The following is a 24,922-nucleotide window of genomic DNA, read 5'->3' on the forward strand; positions in this document are numbered from 1 at the left end:
TAGATACCGACTCTTATAGATGGACTTATTATATATATAATTTTGAATATTGTACATTGAAATAAAACTTTGAATTTATTGCGTACATGTATTCAATCAATAATTGGCATCTTTCTTACAGTCATCATGAACAGAAACTCCAGCAACCAAGACAATTCGGATGATGAAAACATATTTGGCATACACAAAACAGCGTACTGGGAAATATACGGTGTAAAACGTTTTCCGTACCATGGACGGCGTAAGTTTACACCATTACTTAAACAATCTTTCGATGGAGGAATAATGATCTCAAATGATGTTTTTGGACTAACAATAAGTCAGTTTGAACGAGTATACAAAGGTTGTTTGGAGAGAAGGAAAACAAAAGAACAGTGGATACTAAATCTCAGATATCCAGACAAATCATCTAAAGAATACCTGGAATACTTAGAGAATTGTACAGACTGCAATAAAGGTAATACATTTGCAATATTATTTTCTTAAACTTAGGACCATAAAAGGGGTAAAGTTTGTTTTGGATCAAGATTCAGTCTTACAAGGGAAACAATACCATGGTTTAATTCAAAAATCTTTTGTCAGAGACAAACTAACAATACATGTAAAAAAGACGACAAATAGACAGCAAAATGACAAAAATAAGGAAAATAACAAAAAAAAGGAAAATAACAAACATACAACACCATGTCTACAAAGGAAAAATACGAACACACAATATCAACAGCATGTCTAAGTAAGGGAAAGAATAACAAATAACCTAAAACTCCATAAGAGACAAAGAGAACATATTTAAACCAAAAAATGGAAAATACAATTGAAAACACCATGATAACAAGAGGCTGCCAAGAGCCTGAGTCGCTCACCTGTTATTGTTTGATTAAATTTTTCATCAGTGATTAATTTGGCTTTTCGATATATATTACTGAGTGGCTTGAAAATGCCAATTCAATCTTCCCTTTCATCTGTCTTATAACTACAAAAGCAAATACATGCATTTTACCCATATGTTTCATTTTGGTCATATTGCTAATGTTTCCTGAAGTAGGTTACAGGGAAATAAAATACAAAATTTGTACTAGATTGATTTGAGAAGATTTTTTTAAGTAAAAAAACACATAGAAAATTGTGTTAAATTGTCTGTTTGCTGTTTTCAGTTCATCTATAATAATGATCAAGATAATAACAAAAAAGTGCAAATATTCCTTATCATAACCAATTATGGTGAAGCATTCGAACAACAGGTTGTCTGATTCGTCAGAAACATTCATAGTAGATAGAGCTCTAAGTGCTTTATGTTTTGAGAAATATGCCGAAAACTGCATTTAACCCCTATGTTCTATTTTTGGCCATGGTGGCCATGTTTGTTGATGGATCAAAAATGTTGATACATTTCATCAATTAGATATCTAAAGGAATTTTTTTCTAAAGTTTTAGGCACATGCGTTTCGGAGGAGAATATTGTTTTTAAATGTAAGGAATTGTCTTTAAAGGACAATAACTATTGACAATTTTGGATATCAAAATCTTTTGTTGAACATTGTTGCACGTTACAGTATATCTCTATGTACATGTATCATAATAATCAGGACTATAACTAAATGGATTATTATTTTTGTCTGCAAATCTGAGGGTTGATAGATCAGACCAACTTGACATGTTTACCCCACATCAGATTTGGTCATACAGCTTTCGTTGTCGAGATATCAGCCAAAAAGTGTGTTTTACTCCTATGTTCTTTTTTTAGCCATGATAGCCATGTTTGATGTTGGATCAAAACTTACACAAACGGATACAATTTATAAACTCGATAGGCTAAGGAAAGTTTAATTAAAGTTTGAAGGTATTTGGCTCAGTAGTTTCAGAGAAGATTTTTTAAATAGTTTACGTCGTCTGTCGCCATTCTACCAACGACGAACTACTCCAAGTAATGGCATAAGATTCGGACCCCGTTGAGGTAAATAAAAAAGGACAACGACAAACAGCCAACACAGGACTAACCAAAAAAAAAGACCATCATACAATATCATTTCCAAACAGGAAAAACACAAAGATAGTGACAACACAAATTGACAGTAAGCTTTTGATATTTAAATTCTTAGACGTAAACTGACAATATTAATATAAGTAATGTCTGTCAAGTACAATCTGTTGAAATCATTGTGTCTAAACCACACTGGCGAATTTGTTCGGACTCCATGGTATCTAACATCCGTCACAATGACGGAACATTAATAGACAGAAGGAAGCTAGGTTTGTCCTTATTTTTTTCTTATTTTTTTTTATAATATCCAAGAATATATATATACATAAACAACTATTAACTATTGTAATATACAATATTGTCTACAACCGTTTCATATTAACGAAGAAATAAGTCAAAATGCATGTAAAATAATGAATTGAGTTAACCTTGCCTCGAAATTGTTTAATTTCTCGTTATATTGTTCACATTGTACGGAATGAAAGGTACCGTAAGATAGATACTGATAAGGATATCGCAAAACTAATACAAATGTAATTATGAGCATCTCAATACTTGTATTTCTGTGTATGGAACAAAAGAAATTGGTCATGTCAAATTAAAATAAACCGGTTTCGTCGTTGTTGTTTACCATACAATCACCCGGTTTCGTCTCTATATATCACCCGGTTTTTTATGTTTTTTTAAAACCACCCTTTTATTTAAAGCAGTGTTAACACGGATCGGAACATTGTCTTTCGAAAGAATTTAAATATATATTTATCATAAAGTAAACTTGGCGTGTTTACATTTATATAAATAGTTAATTATATTACTACACATTTCCTAATGAATGAGGTATCCGTTATTTTACTGATTTCCAAACTAATTTTAAATGGAATATAAATACTCAATAGCAAACACTGATAACCAATTACTTTTTAACATTAACATTAGGATATTTTTTATATGTGTTTTTAGATACATCTCAATAAGTGACCCCCCTTTTCTTGCAAAAAAAAAACTTAATAAAACTTAATAAACAAAATTTAAAACATCACCAAAAAATATGCAGAAGATTTTTATTACTAAGAAGTGTGTTAAGGTTGATGCAATAATGATAAATCGTTTTGAGGTATGGCGCGACATGTTGAAAAAAAACACACTCCTGTTTTACTTACAAATTTCTGTAACTCAAAAAGTTTAAATTTGATTTTCACTAAAAGGTTTACAGATCGTTTGACCATTTCAAGAAATAACCTTTTTAAGTTTCATGAAAACTGGATAAGCTGTTCTCAAGTTAACGTGCGACATGTTTACGCTGGACAGAAGGATAGACGGATAGATAGACGGACGGAAGCATAGATAGACGGACGGACGGACACACTGACTGATAGATTGAGGAACGGACAGATGAAAGGAAGGACAGACGGACGGACGGATGTATACAATAATACGTCCTGCCAAAATTGTGACGGGCGTGTACATATGCAATGAAATGAAAAAAACCTCTAAATTAAAGGTCAATAAGTTTTATTATGATATCGGCCAAGTCGATTTATTTGTATACTAGTATCTTCTTTCTTTGTTTTATGACTTTTATATATATGTTTGAAAATAATAGATAGCAATTGATTAAAAGAACTTCAAATCCGTCATTGAAGGGCGATGTAATAACTCATTTAAGAACAAATTTGAGAACTTTGTAGTAAATGGACAAATGGTAGAGCTCAACATTATGAAGATATCGATCTTTCCCTTTGGAATTGTCTATGTATACGGCTGTTTTTAATTAATTGACATCATGCACTTGTATACCCCCTTTGTTTATTTTTTGGTTGACAAGCGGGGTCACAGTAAACTTTTTTAAAACTAGATATATACCCTTAGTAATTAAAAAAGACATATGATTTTAAATGAAAATTTTTAGATGCAGCCTAGTAATTTTAGATGTTAACATTTATTTAAAAAAAATTGTATTAAAAGATAATGATCGACAGTCTACCGGTGCCAAGTGATGAAAAAAACAACTTTTCCTGTTGGGTCAAGTGATCTAAAAACAATCGAGAATCCTAACAAAATTACACCGTTCTTGAATTAAAAAAAAAAGTGTGTAACAACTAAAAATTTCAAATTTCTCAAACCGGATCGGACATAGCAAACATCTTCACTGGCGTTTTTTTTGCAATAAAATAAACTAAGACATATTTATATTTAAGTGTACGCACTGACATGTCACAAATGCTTAAATGGTCGCAATTCAATTGATGATGAAGGTCTGTGGCCGAAGGAAAAATAATATAGAAATGAGGTCAAGGGCAAGGGCAATGGACATATTGCAAATAGGAAAAAAATCGCTTTTGACATATGAAGCTTTATACAAATAGTTCAAAACGCTATGAATTTGAATCACTTAGTGTCGCTTGTTAAAAAATATCAATGAGAAGGTTTATAATAAACATAATCGAACTCACATTATCCGATTTCGAGTGGCGAATCAAGAAAATGTATAGATTCCCAACCTACCCCACCCCTTTTCCCCGACCCCACCTTTGATGCATGGTAGTTGTAATCCTTTTCTTCTTTTTTCACTGTCCATGTCGATTATGAATGCATAAAATTATACATTTGTCTTATCATCAACGTTTATCCTTAAAAAGATTTATTTTCAACGATCATAGAAAAAATTACATACATATAATGATTAGATTACTTATAAAAGTGCCTATCCTATTGTATGACAAAATCACATATCAATTGTATGTTTCGATTTTTGAACAGCGTAAAGTTTAACTCTAGTTTCAAGTTTAAACATATTTTTCATATAGAAATCGCATATTTGAGAGCTTTAACCTCAATTTTCGTTTTAACCTTCATTTCTATCTATTCTGCTGTTTAAAATGTTTCAATGCAAAGTAAAAGTAAAATTATTGTGTTCTTTAAGAGTAGGCATTCTAGTGTTTGCTTATTATTTATTTGAATCTGAGACTAATCATATAAATAATTAGCCGTTGTCCTGTGAAAGAACTTGTTTTCCAGCGACCCAGTCACAAAACTCCTTTTTAACACTGAGATTAAATTATCAATTATAATGCAATGCGATTATGATTTTATTTTATTTGACAAACCGGTTTATGCATTGTGAAATCTATGACCAAACCGGGAGGCAAACAATGACGGAACCGGCCAGTTCCATTTTGACATGACCCATTTCGTTCGTTCCATAGTCAGAAATACAAATATTGAGATGTTCATAAAAACAAGTTTTGTAATCTCCGTGTCAGTATCTATCTTTCCATACCTTTCTTTCCGTACAATGCTAACAATTTAACGAAAAATTTAACAATGTCGAGGCAAGGTTCACTTAATTCGTCATTTTGACATGCAGTTTTACTTATTTCTTCGTTAATATAGAACGGTTGTAGAAAATATTGCATACCACAATCAAAAATAGTTTTATATGTATATATATTCTTTGATATCATAAAAAAAAATAAGAAAGTAGGAAGAAAACTAGCTTTCTGCTGTTTGTTAATGTTCCGTTATTGTGCCGGATGTTAGATACAATAAAGTCCGAAAAAATTTTGCCGATGTGGTTTATACACAGTGTAAATGCTTTCCGTTCGAATGTTTGTTTCACTATTACTGAAGGTTTGCCACATTATCGGATTTTTCTGGTTTTATTTGTGTATAGCAATAAAAATAATTACCGCTAATTTTCTTTCATAATATTATTACATATATATATTTAAAAAGCCATATTTTAAAATCTTAAATTTTTTTTGTTATTTTTTTATCGTTTTTTCAATGTAAAATGCAATGAAAAAAATGAGAAAAATATTTCTTGTTCAACTTCAATGACATTTATTTCGAAATAACAAGTACACTGACCCTTCTTTATTTTTCTTCTTTTTTTATTTTAGTTTATGCATCTATGTATTATCAGTTCATAACAGTCGTTAAAACAAACACAAGTTACTTTGAAACATAGTTGCGTTTAAAAAAAAACGACTTAATTTACGTAAAATTCTCAATATAAACAAGACAAAGGTTGAGAAACATTCCAAGCAAATATAGAATATTTGTAAATAGTCAATATTCAATTTTGACAAAACTATTAATGTATATAAGATGAATACAGTCTTGTAAAATTTGATTTGCAACAATTAAGTGAAATGCTATTAAACTCAATTATCAGGACTGGGTTGCACAAACGTCTATTAAGTTAATAGACTATTAACTTTTAATAGACTATAAAATATATAATCGACAATTAGTTAATAGCGTTGCAAGAATCACTTTTAAGGATAGTATTAACTAATAGACAATTAAGTGACTATTAGACTATTAGACATTTCAATAGTTAACTAAGCTCCATTTAGTTCTTTGATTTTCATTATTTTTTCACAACGTCATTACGATTTTCTCGATTTTCATCATTTTTCACGACGTCATTATGATCTTCACGATATTGCTCAATTTTTCATGGAGTCAACACATTTTCAGCGATTTCATAATTTTTCAACGAGGTTGCGTTCAACATCAAAGCAGCTAAATAATGCTACGTAATGCTACATAAATTTATGACTATTGAACGTGTAGCTAGCCTAGCTGTCATCAATATCTTCGTAGCACGTAGCAGCTAAGCTAGTTTATTGTCGACGTCTAAGACTATAAAAGAAAATTGACAACTGCAGCCTGCTAAATTTATATCTTTCATTTCGATATTTAGACTCAATCCGTGTCAAATTTTTACTTCGTTTATTGAAGGTTGTGCATTTGCTCATTAATACTGATTTTATAACTCGAGCCAACCCAAGTTAGACGAATCGAAGTAGGCCGTCTGTTCAGCAACACTGAGGTCAAAAGATTTGGGAACTCGAATAAATTACTTTAGTATTTGGCACAATCATGGTAAAATCAGAAATTTTTAATCTTTCATGAGAGAAATTTCGCCGTTAATTTATTTCAAACAAGATACAAGAAACTGCATGTGTTGTCATTTAAAGGGATTGAAAAGTCTCGGAAAAATACACAAGGGGAGAAATTAAGTATCATAAATCGGGGCAGCTCCATTATTTAGATGTCCCATTAGTCTGACACCACATTGTTCCAACAACTCCATAGTCCGACGCCTATTAGTCCGACACCCCAATAGTCCGATACATCAAATAGTCTGACATGGAATAATTGAACAACTTGTTTTTTAAATAAATAATTTTGATTTCAAAAGAATAATCCCATCAGTTAAAACTAGTCCTCCTGAGAGTCCTCAAAATAATAATACTAGTACACGTAACATATCATAAAGTACCTACAATGTTTCAATTGTGTGTGATGTCCAGTGGCAAATATTACTGGCATGCATGTTCAGGTCGAGAAAAATCAGTTGACCGTACAAAAAATATAGATAGGCCCTGTAATAATTGCCATCCGACATGAAAAAAGGTCAATGACACTTGCACTGCCACTAGACAGTGAAAGTACATGCTAGTATTGAATAGGGACCGCCGCGATTTTCCCTTGCAGCAGGCTCAAACAATTTATCACGGTTGGTCGGTAAATATGCATAATTTTGTATTAGTGAAAGTAGTCGGATATATAAATGAATGAATGATAGAGACGCGGTGTAGCGATTATTTTGTCAAACTAAATAAACTTTGTAAAGCTTTATCTTTAGAAATAACATGACGATACACAGGTATGTATCTCTCCCAAAGCAGAGACACTAGAAAGGTAAGGCTCCAGTTAGGCTTTATCGCTTAGACAATTGTATGCGAGATGCTTAGTTCATTATACAGAATTATTTTGAGACGAACATTAGTTTAGTTAGTTCTCTATATACAATTATGTTTATATACTACTTATATTAATTGAAGAGTGAATTATTTAAAGTTGATACGTTGAACCATAAAGACAGTGGTAAACCAAATAGAACTTTGTAAAGTTTGCCGCCTTCTCTGTGAGGAATCTGTTAGAATAAGTTTACAACAGCAAAAAATGCCGGTAAATAGGAATAGTGAAAACTAGCACCTTCGTGTGAGTGTCAAAAGAGGTGGTGTTTGTCTCGCATGTTTACTTGTGTTGTTTAACACTATATAAGGTACGGGGGAATCTGCATTCAAACTAATTTTTTTATCTGCTTAACCAGAATATTTTTTCCAGCAAATTGGGGATCAGAATAATTTTTTTTATGAAAACACATAACCCCCTTGAAGTTAAATGGTCGTTCCTTAGTCACTTGGACATTTTTCTTAATGAAGAGAGACTGCACTGCTGACGACATTTCTTTTTTTAGTAGAATGTGTTCCCATCTTCTGTTACCAAAACTTGCAAGGTTTTCAGTTCTTTAAATGCATATGGTCATGGTACTTCTTTGATAGTTATACCAGATAGGTGGCATGCTCAAATCTGTTTCTGTGATATTAACACTAATAGTTCAAATACCATGTCAACAATTATTCTACCAAGGGGTGTCTGTATTTGGGAGAAGGGGGTCGTTATATCAGTATCATCATTGACCATCATTTTAGGACATCGTTTTTCTCTTTTCTTTAAATCCCCCCTTTATTCTCTAAACTGTAAATCCACATCCACACCCTAATGAAGCTCTACTCGTGAAGTATTTTTTCTATTACGGCAGTTATTAACCTTTGTCGGGCTATTGGGGTGTTGGACCAGTGGGATGTCGGAATATCAGAGAGACCCTAATAAGTCCAATAATTGTTTATGTTATAATAAAATGAATCCAATCCCATGTCAATATCAGATATTTATTTGAAGTGTATGCCCAATATATACAAAAGTGTCGAATAGTTTCGTTTCATCTATATAACAGTTGTCCGTTGCCAAAAAAAAAATGTTAAATATAATATTGGTTATAAAATTATGAAAACAATAAATTAATTCACTGATTAATATATCATAAATTTCACGCAGTTTCTCTTATGTCCTGTAAATAAAAATGTATGGTATTGTGCACTGTTCTATTATTTGTGTTTCCTATCTGTAGTAATCATTAAAGTGTTAACTTGGGATGCCATACTTGATAGAAATGTGGACGTGAAAGAAAGCACTCTTAATCAAAACATCAACGGAGATAACATTTACACATTCTTCATTTATAAATACAACGTATTTCAGGTAAATTTGTGATTAATTTTCAATGTTGACACCAATATCGATCTGCTGGATGTAGAATTTTACGGAGACTGGTTTGATCATTGACAATATAATATTGTAATCGTGCGATGCAGTTTGGTGTATCCGCGAATTTTATGAAATTTGGCTCCAGCTTGATAAACATAAAGGAAATCTTCTAAATGTATGATTCTACCACAAGATTGTGTGCAACGTGTGTCCGAAATTTGGCTGGGAAACCCGGGTCTCCTGTTATGATAGGTCTTCCAAAGTCCAATGATTTCGTTCATACCTTCTAAAAATTATTAATTTTGGAGGATTCTATACGATCTTTTACCCAGAAATACAGTTCAGTTTGAACAAAGCAGACTTCCAAGGATGCGGGCAACGTTTTTTGTCATCCGTTCAATGATATTTCCTGTATTTAAAATAAAACCGGGACCTCGGGATTTCATACTTTTAAGTCCGAATTTCAGGATCAGGACCCCTTCCTACTCCCCTCCCCTCCCCTTCCCACCCCATTCATAATGAATATGGTAAATCATAAATTTTCAATTATTCAAGAACTTCAGAATTTTTATCTTTTATTTCACTTATTATTTTAATAATAACATTTAAACAATTCTTTTTGTGGCGAAATCATCCAATGTCGGATATCATCGGCTGTCGCGAAGCTCTCGGTATGACAAATCATCGAGTTGAGAAGCCTGTCACAGTATTTTTTCGGCTAATTGTTAGGTCCAGGGAATCCAAGCACTTGCATGGCATCCATTTTGAATGTACAATTAAGGACTTACTAGCGCTCCTTCGTTCAATTAAATTTAATAGTGAGTTAACTCCTTCCGATTCAGGCATTTTAGGGCGTTACTTATCGAAAAGACACTATCGAAGTTTAAATGAATACTGCATTCGCATCAATGGTCATACACATGTCATGTCGGGCTCAAATGAAAGATAATTAGTAAAATATTTCAGAAAATTAAGTTTGGAGATAATTCGTCAAATTTTTGGTCACGTGGTTTATTTCCAAAAGTCACGTGACTGTTGGTGAAAAAGTGAAAAAATACGAAATCCTTGGACAAAAAGTCATGCAGAGACATATTGGTGGGCTAATAGGGTCAGGTTTTGGTGGAAACACAATGCCTCGAGTCTGTTGAAGCCATAAAAGTTATCATAGTGGAATAAATAGACGCATAATGTGCTATAGGCCTTGAAATATAGATGTCCGTAACATTCAAAATAACTGATTGTAGACACCATTTTTGTCTGATTTCAAACTTATTGGTTCTAATTCGTTTTCAATCAATCAGCAACTTAAACTTTGTTTTTACAAGTGAAAATTCATTGAATTACCAATGCTAGCTTGATCTGGGACACCCATGACCGAGCCCGATGGAGCCAAGGGGGTAAAAAAGAGGGGGGGGGGGCAATTTGGCACACACATTCTTTGAAAAAAATTTCGTAGGTTTTCTTTTTGAAATTGAAAGTAAAGTTAAGTTAAGTTACATTTAATATAGGAAATCATTTTTCCAACTCCGGCAGTGAGATTTGAACCCTCAATCTGAGAGCCTTGGGATAGATCATCGTACCCCTGCGCCACTGGAATTGTATTGAATTTATTGAAATTTAAGTACTTAAGTCTACTACTACGGAAGAAATTTAAAAAATTAAATAATATGAAGATTCTCACCCAGTTTGTTTTCCTTTTGGAATTATGTGTTCAGATGATAATTTTTTGTTGCCAAATGCATGATTTTTACGCAAATCTAGGAGGAATCCACTGTTTAGAATGCCATTTTTTCATTGAAATATACATGTTCCTTTATTCAAACAAAAGTGTTGTCAACTTTATCATACCGCAACACTTACGAAACCATGTTTTGTTACATCTATTTCAACTTTGCAAAAATAAATTACAATATTTAAGTGGTTTTTGTCTCTTTTCTCATAATATCTCTAAGAAATTACTTCGGATTTTAAGCATATTTCAAGTTTGTGAGTGCGCTTCTACTCTAAAAATTACATTTGCAACTAGTGTACAAGTTAGAACTATCAAGTTAATACTATTCTTCAAAAACACACTGCACAGTTATTGAGAAAAGTCATAAATCCTCTTAAAATAGCAGTTTTCTTTGCCCTTCTTTTTGAGAATTTTCCTCAAAATTCGAAGAAAAAAAAATGGTATTTACAGAAGAATCACACATCAGTAAGAGGAGACTTATTTGTTAACTAATAATGATAGAAGTTTGCTGCACATTAAATCGCATTGCTGGTTATCTGAGGATTAATTTGAGCCCTTAACCATATCTGTACGTCAGCAAATGGCTATGGAACAAGTCTAAATGCCCCAAAAAAAACTTGAAATTGGCTTCACCGGTAAGCTGTACCGGTGTGAATGGGAAGGGGTTAATAAACTATTAACGCTAATTAAATTTTGTGCAACGCAACTAATAGACTATTTAATTAAAGTGTACTTTTAATAGACTATTAACTTTAATAGACGTTTGTGCAACCCAGTCCAGGGTTGTAGTAAAACAGAATGACATAATTTTCTATAAAATATATATGTTTTCACCGCTATTCTAACTGTTCCTTTCTCAGAAACGCTTTAACCAAATTTCTTATTAAAGCAACAATACTGCTTACAAGGTTTAAGGGACCAATGTGTTTTGAATAATACATATGTTGATAACTAAGGTAGCACAATACAAAGATTTTTTTACTTCCAATCATTAACCTTTGAAATGCTGTAACTTTCTTATTAATACATAGAAAACAATAAAAGAGGTATATATAGATAGATAAAAGATTAGTCTTCTAAATGAATGCAATATTTGTAATATGCAATCATTATGTAATTAATTATTACGTAATTAGTGGCAAAATCTAGGCAAGTTCACTTGAATGAATTTAGCTCTATCATCTCTTTTACTATACAGACAATTTTAACGAAATCTTAATCAACACATCAAAAGCTTCAAAAAGATGTCTCAGATAGTCTCTATGGTATTCCATTCTCTTATAAATCTCTAATTAGTGTAAACATCCTTACCACATGAAAGAAGATAATGTTTAATTAGCTGTAAAATTTGTTCTATACATTCTATTTGAAATCTGAGACACCCTTTTGTAGATAATGGCCAAAGGAACAAGATATAATAAAATCAACCCTCTAGGGATACCTATGCAGAAGCTAATTTCATTTGAAAGTGAAAATTTGGTGAAAAATATTTTAGACACAGTTAACATTATAAGTGGTTACATAATTGTTGCATAATACTAACATTGCATTAATTTGAAAGAGTAATCTGTTAGCTATCCAAAACTACCATTTTTATAAATTTTGAAGCATTATGAAGAAAGTTACAGCATTTTAAAACTTGGGAGTTGGAGTTATAAAATCTTTGTATTGTGCTACCTTAATATATGTACAAAAAGGAGGTCCACCAAGAATACTTTATATCACCATGTAAACTTTAATGACAGTACATTTAATAGTTTTGATTCAAGCAAGATGATATCCTGATTGCAGGAACGAAATAGCAAAAATGGTTATTAATGTTCCATGTTTGTAATTGTCATACCTTTCGTGAGATCTGTAATTATATACGTCCATTGCATTCATATACCACTCAACATAACTATTATAATAAGAACGATTGCTTGGAAAACATCTAGCGGCTTTTATTTACTATTTACGAATATCATTTAAGGGTGTCATGATACATAAGTAAAAACGAATATTTTTTTCTATAGATCTTTTAAATTGGATTGATACAAGGGAGAAGTGCTTGTACGATCACCTGGTACAAATAGTTGGTAGTGAAATAGATATACGAAAGAGACAACGACTATATATAATACAAGATATGATCGTCAATTCATCAGTTCTGGATAATTATATACAAATATTCAGTGGAAGTTTGGCAGAAGGTCTCGATTTACCAGGTAGTGACATAGACATTATGAACGTAGACAAAAGATATACAATAATACACAATTTTAATAACATCAAAAACCAAATACATGGAATTATATTAGTTATGGATACAGATATTGATCATCCTGGATTTGCTAAACTAAGATTAACACATAATATATTATCTGCTCGTAAACGATGTGTGCGTTGTCTTCCAGGTACATGCACTGGTACACGAATGTATCTATCAACACAGAAATATCTTGATAGTTGTAAGCTTTTTTATCCAAAGGCATATTCATGTATACACGGTCCATGTTTATCAAACACAGATCAGACGATTGATATTGCAAACTGCATACGGAATAAAGATCTACCCCACAACGCCATTCCATGGATCACACGTCATCGAGGGCAATGGCCACCTAATTTCGTTATTGACAAAATAAATAATTGCGGATGTTTGTTGGTGCCAATAGGACCTAAGACTGTATCAGATAGTGATTTATTATGGAGAGTGTCTTTCTCTGTAGCAGAAAAAATACTTGTACATTCGTTTAGTTTCACTCAACTCTTATGTTACGGTCTACTCAAATTGACACTTAAACGTATCATTGATACACACAATGCAGTAAAAGGTTTATTGTGCTCTTACTTTCTGAAGACGGCTTTATTCTGGGTTTCGGAGACAGTTGAACTTGACATATTTCAATTATCTAAAATATATCATTGCTTTTCTCTCTGTCTTGAAAAAATAGTATCATGGGTAAAGACATGCCATTGTCCAAACTATTTTATTCCTGAACATAACATGTTCCTAGGAAAGATCGATCAGAGTAACAATACAATGCTATTGGGTGTACTTGAGAGTATACAGTGTAAAGGGATAGATGGATTGATACAGCAGTTGTTTCTACTTGACAATGACCATCACTATTTATTAAATACGAGTGAATCTTCGTTCGTTCAGCTAGACTTTCTACTTTACAGAAATTGTTGTTACATGATAGACACGATACACCAATGCATTTCAAACTATTATAAAGCCCTTTCTTGTATTGAAAATTTACTAAATTCCGAGTCGTCAACATTTATAATTTACGCATGTAAATTTTATATAAACTGCATCAGCCGAGAAATGGTACATCTGCTACCACCACCATATACAAAAGGTGACACGTACCGCATACACAAGCTCTATCATGCACTTTTCCAACGTATTATCAAGATAGATGCTGTATCGGGTTGGTTGTTGTACGCGTCGTTTTATTATGTAACAGGACAGTTCAAAGTCACACTCAGCATAACGGATTATATTCTATCAAGATTGTCACCTTATTTACTGATGACAGACACTGGAATAATAAATGAAATACACAGACCAAAATATGAGTATACTGTTCATTTCTCAATGACATTGGAAGAGAGGGTGACAATAGCCACTGCACGGCATGTTTATTATAAAGAGCACTCACCATTAATACCAGACGAACTACGGATTGAGGTAGAATTTCGAATTATGAACATTCTACCAAATGTGATGTCGCGCTGTCTAAGATTTCTATGTTATCATCATCTTGGTGAATTATCCAACAGACAACAGGCTTTAAATGATTTAAATTTTACAGTGAAAGGAAATTATATTCGATCAGTAAACACAGAGTCTAATGCATTAACACTACTTGGAGCATGTTTTGATATATCCGGTGATAAAGACATGGCCCATCAGTGTTATGATGAAGCTTTGCAATGTGATGATGAGTATGTATGTCCGTCAGCAGAAACAAGGAGATCAAAACTGTTTAAGACTTAATATAACCTTATATCAACAACAATGAATGAATCATGATATGCTGTATTATAAGAATATTGCGAAACATTTTATCCGTGTTACAAAATACAGAACCTTAACCTGCTTAATTAAATTAATAACGTTTTAAGGAACGTATTGAACGTATTGATCGTACTATCTTCCTTAGAGCAAGTTTTCTGTGTCGAGATAAAAACAAATAAATGTGTTTGACGACAAACTCATTAGTAATTGGGTTTACATATATCATTGTGAAAAATGTTGTGTAAAACAATAACGAAGTGAGAAAGATATCAGAGGGACATCAGAGTTTAAATACATGACAACTCGAGGCGACAAAAAGATAACAAACAAACAACAAACAAACAACAAACAAACAACAAACAAACAACAAACAAACAACAAACAAACAACAACACAAAAACACAACATAGAAAACTAAAGACTATTGGGAGAGTTATCCGAACTATTTAGCAAACTCTACTCCATTAATGGCACCCATCATCGTCCTCGTGTTAGTACACATCCTGTAAAAAAAATATAACACAGTTGGTCACATTCGTTGAAGGGGGAATGGGAATCTAAGTAAATCAATTGGATCATTTCCGTTATGATCTGACAAACGTTTATCTCAATTCGTGATGTCAACCGTAAATGAATCATACAAAAAAAAAGTAAAATCACAAAAATACTGAACTCAGAGGAAAATCAATTTGGAAAGTCCATAATCACATGGCAAAATCAAAAAACAAAACGCATCAAAAACAACAAATGATATTTGTGATATGTCCACGTCTTTATAAATACAATAAGACGTGTAGAATATATTATTCATATTTGCAAAAACCATGCACCTAAGTCATAAAAAGATAAATTTTGCAATGTTTTTTTTCAATTATTGTCTACTTACAATTTAGTTAAGGAACAGACACCAAATAGTCAATTTATTATGTCATTGTATATGATGCATTGTCGATAGGCCAAGTGAAAGTGTTATCTTTCAAAATATACAAATATAGATATTAGTTATTAGTGTCTGTCATAAGATAGGCATCATGTATTTGATCATATTGATGTAAATGAAAGAAATGATAACGAAAGAAATATCTATATTACTGAAAAACTATTTCAACAGGGGTTTTGATTTCACAATTGCAAACTAGTAAAGAAATATAAATGTTATCAATAAATTTAAATCAACAAGCAGACATCTTCAACTTTCAGGTATTATCAGTCCAAGCCTCTATGAGGATATTCTTTAAAAAGCACAACAATGTCAGCATTCACCTCAAAAGCAAATCAAACCGTCAAACAGCATTTTTTGTCAATCGGGATATGGTAACATTACTGTTATCAGGTCACTGATAATGTGGTATTTAGGTATCAATATTGATTCAATGATAGCGTTTTTGTATACAGGTACCTCGTAAAAGGAAGAAAAAGAAGTTTAGAAATATCACTTTATTATCCGCTATACAGACCTAGACAATGTTCTGTCATTAAAAATTTGGTGACTATGTTCAATGCATCTATTCCATTGAAATAGAGATATGGGATTCAACAGGTACAGTTTAGTATGCCTCATATTTTTACTTCATAAGAAAATTGATCGTGAGGGTCGGTTGGAAACAAAACGTTTCGACAAAGGAGATGATTCCAGCTTCCCAATTGGGAAGTTTCTATGTGTATATAGTTATAGTTCAACTGCACCGGCGAACGAAATACATGTTTATATATATCCCAATTGATACGATATTCCCGGGCTTGTATTTCCAATAATCAAAACTATAATAGAGGATTGCTGCTCACAAGGAACCTTTTAAACCAAGAGTTATCAAATGATAAGACGAATTCATCCTTTTGTTAATATAACGGTCGCCATCACGAGTTGGTTGACCGTTTAAGAATATCCGTTTCACAAATGATATCGGATATGTGTATTATAATGTAACTACAATCTAGTTCCTGTTTCAAAAAAGTAATCTCCCGGGTAAGACATACTACCGGGTTTATACTAACATAAGCAACACGACGGGTATCAGGTGTGGATCTTCTTACCGATCCAGCTTCTGGTACGATTCGTGTTGATTAGTCTTTATTGTTCTATGATGTGTTTGCTGTACTATTGTTTGATTTGGCAAATGCATTGACAAATATATATTTAGAATTTGAACGGATTGAGGTCCTTTATTATACTCCAGGAAATATGTGATTTTTTGGAAAACTGTTGATAAGAAGCTTCTACTCTTTCTGATTTACAAGAAATATAATATGATCTCCACTAGTTTCGTTACAATACTTAAGGTTTTGCTCATTTATTTAACGTATTAAACTACTGCCAAAGATAATTAAATTGATATTTAGATTGTATTATCCAATGCTTATCTATGACTAGAACGAAAGGCAGGTTGTGTCTACATCTTAGCAACATATCCGACAAGAATTTGTACTAGTTGATATCTGTTGATGAAAGTCAATTGTCGAACTCGAGCTCATTGTCTCTAAAATTTACTACTCTATTAGAGGTTTTCCATCTTTCACTGTGTATGTTAAACTGTGATTTATTAAGATTTCATGGACATTCAAACTTTTTTAACATGGTCTGTGAAAAAAAACATAGATGAAAACAATTATATTTGTTTTTTTCTTTCAAATCAGTACATTCTTAATATATAGATGATTGAATAAATCATATTCGAATGGTCCGAAACAACCACTGTATATATTGCCTGTGAGCTTTCAAGTCTTCTCTGATATATAAGTTCGTAACCTTAGAAACTATTAATACTAACATACGATTCTTTGCGAATATTTTAAATTTAATTACTCCACGTGTCATCCCCGACACATTCGTTTACATGTTTAATAGCCTCTCCAGAACAAGCAGATTGTTTGCATGTCGTTGTTTTTCTTTATATGATTGTTATATTTGCATTGAAGTCGCAGTACTCAATCATTGAGATTTATTAAGATTTGCTATACATATCTGTTTTATTTCATGATTTGTTTATGACATGTTGTAAATTGTGTTGCTATTGACTTTTTATAGCATGTTTTCCTTATATCAAACGTCCGACATAAAATATTTCTATAATCAGAAAAAAAACATTTAAACTAAATTAAATGGAAATACTAACAATAGACTACTGGTCAATTTGTTACTTAACTTACAAATAAAGTTATTTTTGGAAAAAAAGTTTCATCTATATTCTGTATCGATTTCGTTTAATACAAGTATTTAACACTTAAAATAAGTTGATTGTCATCTCTTCCTGATATTTTATTCATTGGTGAAATTTTCCAACAATATGAAACGTCTGACATAAACATGTTTATGAGTAGAACAACTTTACCAAATTAATTGAAAATATTAGCATTAAACTACTGGTCAATTTGTTAAACCAACTTGAAACAACGTTAGTTTTGGGAAAAAAAAATCATTCAAAGTCTTTTTCGACTTCCTTTGATACATGTGATGGGCACTTATGATAAGTTGATTGGCATCTCTTTGTTTTGAAATAAACAATAGAAGATATGATCTTGACAGAACATTTATATTTCATTAGCCAGGAAGTTTTGTTTCTCCTATAGTTTCAACTTCCTTAAAAGACCGCTTTAATTAGTTTAAGTGATATTGAGGTTCCCAGCAAGAAATCTTAAAGTTTTAAGACTAGTATTGAAATCATGTATCCCATATGTCACACATTTCTGTCTAAATCTTTACATTACATTTTATTAATCAACAATATATATTCTGAACCAGACATGACAGACTAGTCGGTCTTTATCTTCGCCGTACAATTCCCTAGACAATTTTCATCTATGAAAATATCATTGCATTGATTAAGAATCCTGGAGGTTGATGCAATGCATTGGAAAGTGATTCCCGATAATAAAAGATTTGATTATAATAGCATCAACGTTTTAAGAGTGGTTGACATTTTGTTCATTAGTGACATTGTTAATGTATAGATTTGCTATACATTTAAATTTTGTTTCATTACTTTTTTAGTAGGTTTTTGTACTTTGTTAAAAGCTTTCCGGTGATCTTTGAGACTTGTATACTTGTCGTCTATGGAGATTGACTTAGGAGACTTCATGCAACATCTGTTGATATTTTCACCTGACATGTTTTATATACTGATGTCCTCTCACTGAATAGTGTTCCACTTATATCAAACTTTAGACGTATACAATTTCTTTGAGCCGAAAAACTTAACCAATTGATTTTGAAATATTTTCAATAGAACACTGGTCAATTAGTGATTTAACCTAAAAAGAAAGTTAGTTTTGGAATATTGTCATTCTAATTCTGGTTCAATTTCATTCGTGCCTAACGCTTATGACAAGTAGATCACTTTGTTTAAAAATAAACAAAAGTAGATATGATCTGGACAAGTAGAGTTCATAAACCAGATAGCTGTGTTTACCCTAATGTTTCAGCTTCCTTAAACGACTGCTTTAAATAAGTCATGTGATATTGAGATACTCATCACCGAATATATATCCTGTATGGTGAATGACACATTGCTCAGGTTTTATATTTTCAGTATCAATGAATATAATTTGTGTATATCTTTCAAATCTATTTTATAGTAATGTATTATTTATAAATTAATTGGGGTTATTTAATTTGAATGTATAAAGTAAAATCACAAAAATACTGAACTCAGAGGAAAATCAATTTGGAAAGTCCATAATCACATGGCAAAATCAAAAAACAAAACGCATCAAAAACGAATGGACAAGAACTGTCATATATAGTAGATGTATACGTAGACATCATGCTCCATTTTCTTTTTACAAACCAGCCTGTATGGTTTTTAAAACCGTGGAATCTCCACACCTCTGAAACCTTTGACATACATGTTTGTGCAGAAAAAATGTCCTTTCACATAAATATGTAGGACTCAAATCTATGGCGGGTTCCAAATCTATGACAGATTTCTAATCTATGGCAAATGTGACATTCAAAAGCCATACAACTCAAATATATGGCAGATCTTTGTGAAAGGGTACAGTATAACGTCACAATTGAATAAAACGCAATATTAGATCTTCGATGCCTCTCACGATGGCGGAACCCATAGATTTGAACACCATTCAAGATGAAGATATTTCCCTAACAACAGTGTTTGGGTGTTTTAAATGAAGATGTGACCTATTATTCCTAAGATAGACCAAATGTTCTGTACTGGCCGAATCCCGCGATGAATTATGGCGCCGCTATTTTCAGTATCGCATATTTTAGAAAAGGATTTTTGGGGCCCTTTATAGCCTGCTGTTTGGTGTGAGCCAAGGCTCCTTGTTGCATGCCATACCTTGACCTATACTGGTTTACTTTTATAAATAGTAACTTGGATGAAGAGTTGTCCCATTGGCATTCATTCCACATCTTCCTATATCTAGTAAGTAGTAGTTTATTGTCTACGGCTGGCAAAGTTTATAAAATAAAAGGTGCAATTACCGGATACAAATTTGATTTAAATCGTCATTAAATAAAGAAAAGATGTATTAACGATATCACTAAAATAAATAGTATTTGAAAATTCAAACTGTCTATTTTTATTTGTTACTTTTTTATATCTATTTTTATAAAAAGCGACCTTCTTGTTTGTTAGAGGTCTTATAAGTTGGTTTAATGAATTGGTTAAACAGGTACCATGCATAGATTAAAAAATGTTTATTTTTTACAGAGCACATCATACTGATCTTGAAGTCTGTATTATGCATGGCATATGAATTTATCATTTATGATTTTTTTTGGTCGATCATTATGGAATTTTTATGTCACAAATGTTTGTAGACATGCTCCCGTGGTCGTATTTTTACACTTGCTCAAGACAAGTTATTGGTCGAAAATGTACTGCTTTTTTTTCATTTGTACTTAAACCATAGATTCGGAAACAACATAAATCCGCCATAGATTAGGAAATTACAAAACTTGCCATAGATTTGGAATGGCATGACGTCACATTTATTATGGATTAGGAATCTGCCATAGATTTGGAACCCACCATAGATTTGAGTCGTACAAATATATTTAAGTTTTTTATATATATTTCAGTGAAACCACCTAATCAATGAGATATGCACATGAGGAACAGTGGCTTCAAGGTTAAATTCGAAATATCGAGTCGAAAAGATAAAACAACTAAGCATTTTTATATAGTATCAAGACCATAGCAACAGTTTTCATATCAGCATATTTTCAACCTACTGACTGTAATTTCAATTGCATAAATACCATAAATAATCAATTTAGAGCTTGTTAAATAAAACACATTGATTATCAGTTACTCAGAACATTTTAAAACCTCTTAATTGCCGTCGCAGGTCAAATACAATGTACATGTAGTAATGATATGTCTGAAACTGAGATAATATAAAACATTTACTCAGGCTGTGTTCCATGTAATTTAAACACATAAGTATTATTGAGAGAGAACAACTCAAATTCTTGAAAGTTGTAAAAAAAAAGAGAAATACCTCTCAATGATTCTGCTTACCGCTTACCATTTACTTTATATTTTACATGTCATCAAAAATTCGAAGTACGTACTAAATTGCAGTATGCAATATCTTTGGTTAGTTTTTAATAAAGGCAACAATAGTATACCGCTATTCGAAAGTCATAAATCGTTTGAAAGAAAACAAATCTAGATTACAAACTAAAACCAAGGAAACATATCAATGATGAGAGGAAAACAACGAAACAAACTTTAAGATAACAACTTCCTTTTCCTGACTTGGTACATGACATTTTAAGAAATCATAATGGATTGAACCTGAGTTTTTTAAGTAGCCAAACTTCATGCTTTAATGGCAATTTTAAATATTAAACTAAAATGACAATATTTCATGACAGTACAAATAAATGCAAGAACAATCAGTGCAGAGAAATACACAAACAAACAATAAACTAGCTTTGTCGTCTGTAGTGTTCAAAATGAAACTGTTTCATTTGAAAATGTCTGTACCAAGTCAGGAATATGACAGTTCATGTCCATTGGTTTTTTATGTGTTTTGTTATTTGATTTTGCCATGTGATTATGGACTTTCTAAATTGGTTTACCTCTAAGTTTTTTGTAATTTTACTTGTTTTTATAAGTGAAAGGCGTAACATATCAGAGGGACAAACTCATGATACTATGACAGCTGTTCTTACGAAATAGCCATGTAATTACAAAGATTCTTCAATATTTCATCGACCATCCTGCTAAATATCGGCACTTGCAAGTGATTCCAATATGTAAAGCCACAACAAATGGAATAACATTAAATACTAAATGAATAATTATTTATTAAAGTGTAAATGTTTTGTAATACTAAATAAAGTGTCTGTTAGATAGATTTATAATACTCAGTCTAATAATACATATTGTCATACGATTATCATATTTTGATTGAACGTTTACCATTCCGTCTTGTTAAGCTTGACATGATGGAATGAGCGGGAATATCTCAATAGATCGAAACGACGTCTTATAGTCAGCATACGTCTTAGCGCTTTTCTTATAGGACTATCAAATTAAAAATGATTGTTTTATACTGAAATCTTGATACTAGTGATAAATAAGTAGGTGACATACGACATCATCACTGTCAAAACTCAAATGTATTGCTAAGCAGTTTTGATTTTCTTATGTCAGCTGTTCTAGAAAAATGACAACCCATTTGCAATGCTTCTTCATAGCACTGATAGGCTGTGTCTTTAGCACCGGATATCTCATAGCATATTCCAACTATTGTTATCGAATCAGATAAACAGCTTGTTGAAATTGAATATCTATTTTTCACTGTTAGATGTAAATCATGTAAAGACTTTTGTCTGTTGACGATATCACCAAGATGATGATAGGATAGGAAATTAAGGCAGTGGGACATTACGATAGGTGGTATGAAAAATGCTCCTGTTTCAACCTCCAGCTGAAGTTCTTTTGGAATTAATGATGAGTTCATAGTGTAGATGACATCGCGTATAGTATACATTTTCATCCTGTCATTCAATGTAATTGTAGAATGTGTATTTTGTCTGTAACGACGTGTGTGTAGTTCCCAGTCGTACTCAGAGTCCAACATCATGTCAGGTGACCATATTGATAGAACATAATCCGTAAGTCTTAATGTTATATGGAACTTTCCTGTTACATAATAATACGACGCATATAACAACCAGCCCGAAACAGCGTCTATCTTGGTGCCGTTTTGTAAAAGTATATGGAAATATTTTTGTAAGTTGTACCAATTACCTTTTGTGATCGGCGATGGTAGTTGTTGTGCTAAAACTTGATTAAATTCAGCATAATAATATTTGCATACATCAACAATAAATGTAGACGATTCGGACTTTAGTAAATATTTTATAATTGCAAGTTTGTTATAATCTTTTGCAGTGTATGATCCTCGCATACTTATTACTTTAGTCCTGTAAAATAGGAAGTCTAACATAGCTAAAGAAGATTTAACGTTTATCCTTAATAAACTGCGATTTTCAGTCGGAAATAGATTCATAATTAATCCATCAATCCCTCCAGACTGTATACTCTCCAGTACAACTAAAATAGCATGTTTGTTACTTGAATTTATCTTGCCTAGGAACATATTGTGTTCAGGTATAAAATAGTTTGGACAGTATAATTTGTTCACCCATGATATTAATTTATCAAGACAGAGTAAAAAACAACAGAATAATTTAGATAATTGGAATGTGTTAATATCTGACTCTTCTGATACCCAGAATAAAGCCGTTTTCAGGAAGTAGGAGCACAGTAAGTCTTTGACGTCATTATTTGTGTTAATGATATACTTTAGTGTTAATTTGAGTAAGCAGTAACATAAAAGTTGAGTAAAATTAAATGAATGTACAAGTATTTTTTCTGCCACAGAAAAGGATATTCTATAAAAGAATTCATTATTGGATAACGTCTTAGGTCCTGTAGCTACTAACAAGCACCCGCTTTTTATGATTTTGTCAATAACAAAGTCAAAAGGCCATTGCCAACGGTAACGAGATGCCCATGGAATTGCGTTCAGAGGAAAATATTTACTGCGTATGCAGAATGCAATATCCATTGGTTGCCCTTGGTCTGTTATACATGGACCGTGTACAGAAGGCTTAATAAAAGAAAAATAATACATAGCTATATCAAGAAAAGTTTTTATTGGAATATAAAATTGTGTACCGGTACATTTTCCTGGTGGACAACGTCCACATAATTCACGAGGGTATAACCCTTTATAAGTTCTTGATACCATTCTGAGTTTAGCGAACCCAGGATGATCAATATCTGTCTCCATAACAAATAATTGAGTATGATGTATTAGTGTTTTTATGTTCTTTATATTATCTATAACTTTTATGTCATTGTATACTAACATGACATCCATGTCACTGCCAGGTAAATCAAGACCTTCTGCCAAACTCCCACTAGATATGTATTTATAATATCGGTCATTTAATGAATTGGATATAATATCTGTTATTATAAACAGCCGTTGTCTCGTTCGTATATCTATTTCACTGCCAACTATTTTTACTAGCTGTTCGTACAAATATTTCTCCATCAGATTAGTCCAAAACAAGTGATCTTAAAAAAATGTATAAACTTACAATTGTATCTTTAAACTATAAAAAGAGTATAGAACATTGGTTCCCCTACATGCATTCAAGCGATCGTTTGATCCTAACGTCTATGTCATGTGGTATTTAGATGCAATCAACCTTTAGAGTTGTGTATATATTGGCAGATATAACAATTTATAATCAATAGAACAATACTTATCATGTACGCTAGTTTGTCTTCGCAATCAGGATCTCATTGGCCTAGATTTCAAAACCAGTAAATGTCATATATGAAAGAATCGAATGCTTCTTTTTGTAATTTCGTTGGGGTGTAAAAACGTTGACCGTGTGCACATTTTCAAAATGAATCGCTTCTGCGCTTAATGCAGAATAATCGTCGGTCAACGATTTTACAACCCTATAAAGTATCAAAAAAGCATACAATACTTATAATTACATTTTTTTTAGCTAGGATCTTGCAAAGACGATATTTTAATTAGTTCTAATTTAATTTACCTTTGCACTTGT

At 32.0% G+C, this 24,922-nt stretch overlaps 2 protein-coding genes across 2 annotated transcripts; one reads left to right on the forward strand and one right to left on the reverse strand.

Moving 5' to 3' along the window:
• The first annotated feature begins 137 nt into the window (after positions 1 to 137).
• On the forward strand, positions 138 to 14,928 carry LOC134690697 (uncharacterized). The gene is made up of 2 exons (XM_063550708.1): positions 138 to 457; positions 12,857 to 14,928. Exons 1-2 carry the CDS (start codon positions 286 to 288, stop codon positions 14,830 to 14,832), a joined length of 2,148 nt encoding a protein of 715 aa, XP_063406778.1. The 5' UTR covers positions 138 to 285; the 3' UTR covers positions 14,833 to 14,928.
• A 7,506-nt stretch (positions 14,929 to 22,434) lies between these two features.
• Positions 22,435 to 23,433, reverse strand: LOC134689688 (uncharacterized). Its single transcript, XM_063549654.1, has one exon. The coding sequence runs from the start codon at positions 23,431 to 23,433 to the stop codon at positions 22,435 to 22,437; it is 999 nt and encodes a 332-aa protein (XP_063405724.1).
• Between the last annotated feature and the right edge of the window lie 1,489 nt (positions 23,434 to 24,922).

This window comes from Mytilus trossulus, chromosome 11 (assembly GCF_036588685.1).
Source record: "Mytilus trossulus isolate FHL-02 chromosome 11, PNRI_Mtr1.1.1.hap1, whole genome shotgun sequence".
NCBI classification, from domain to species: domain Eukaryota; kingdom Metazoa; phylum Mollusca; class Bivalvia; order Mytilida; family Mytilidae; genus Mytilus; species Mytilus trossulus.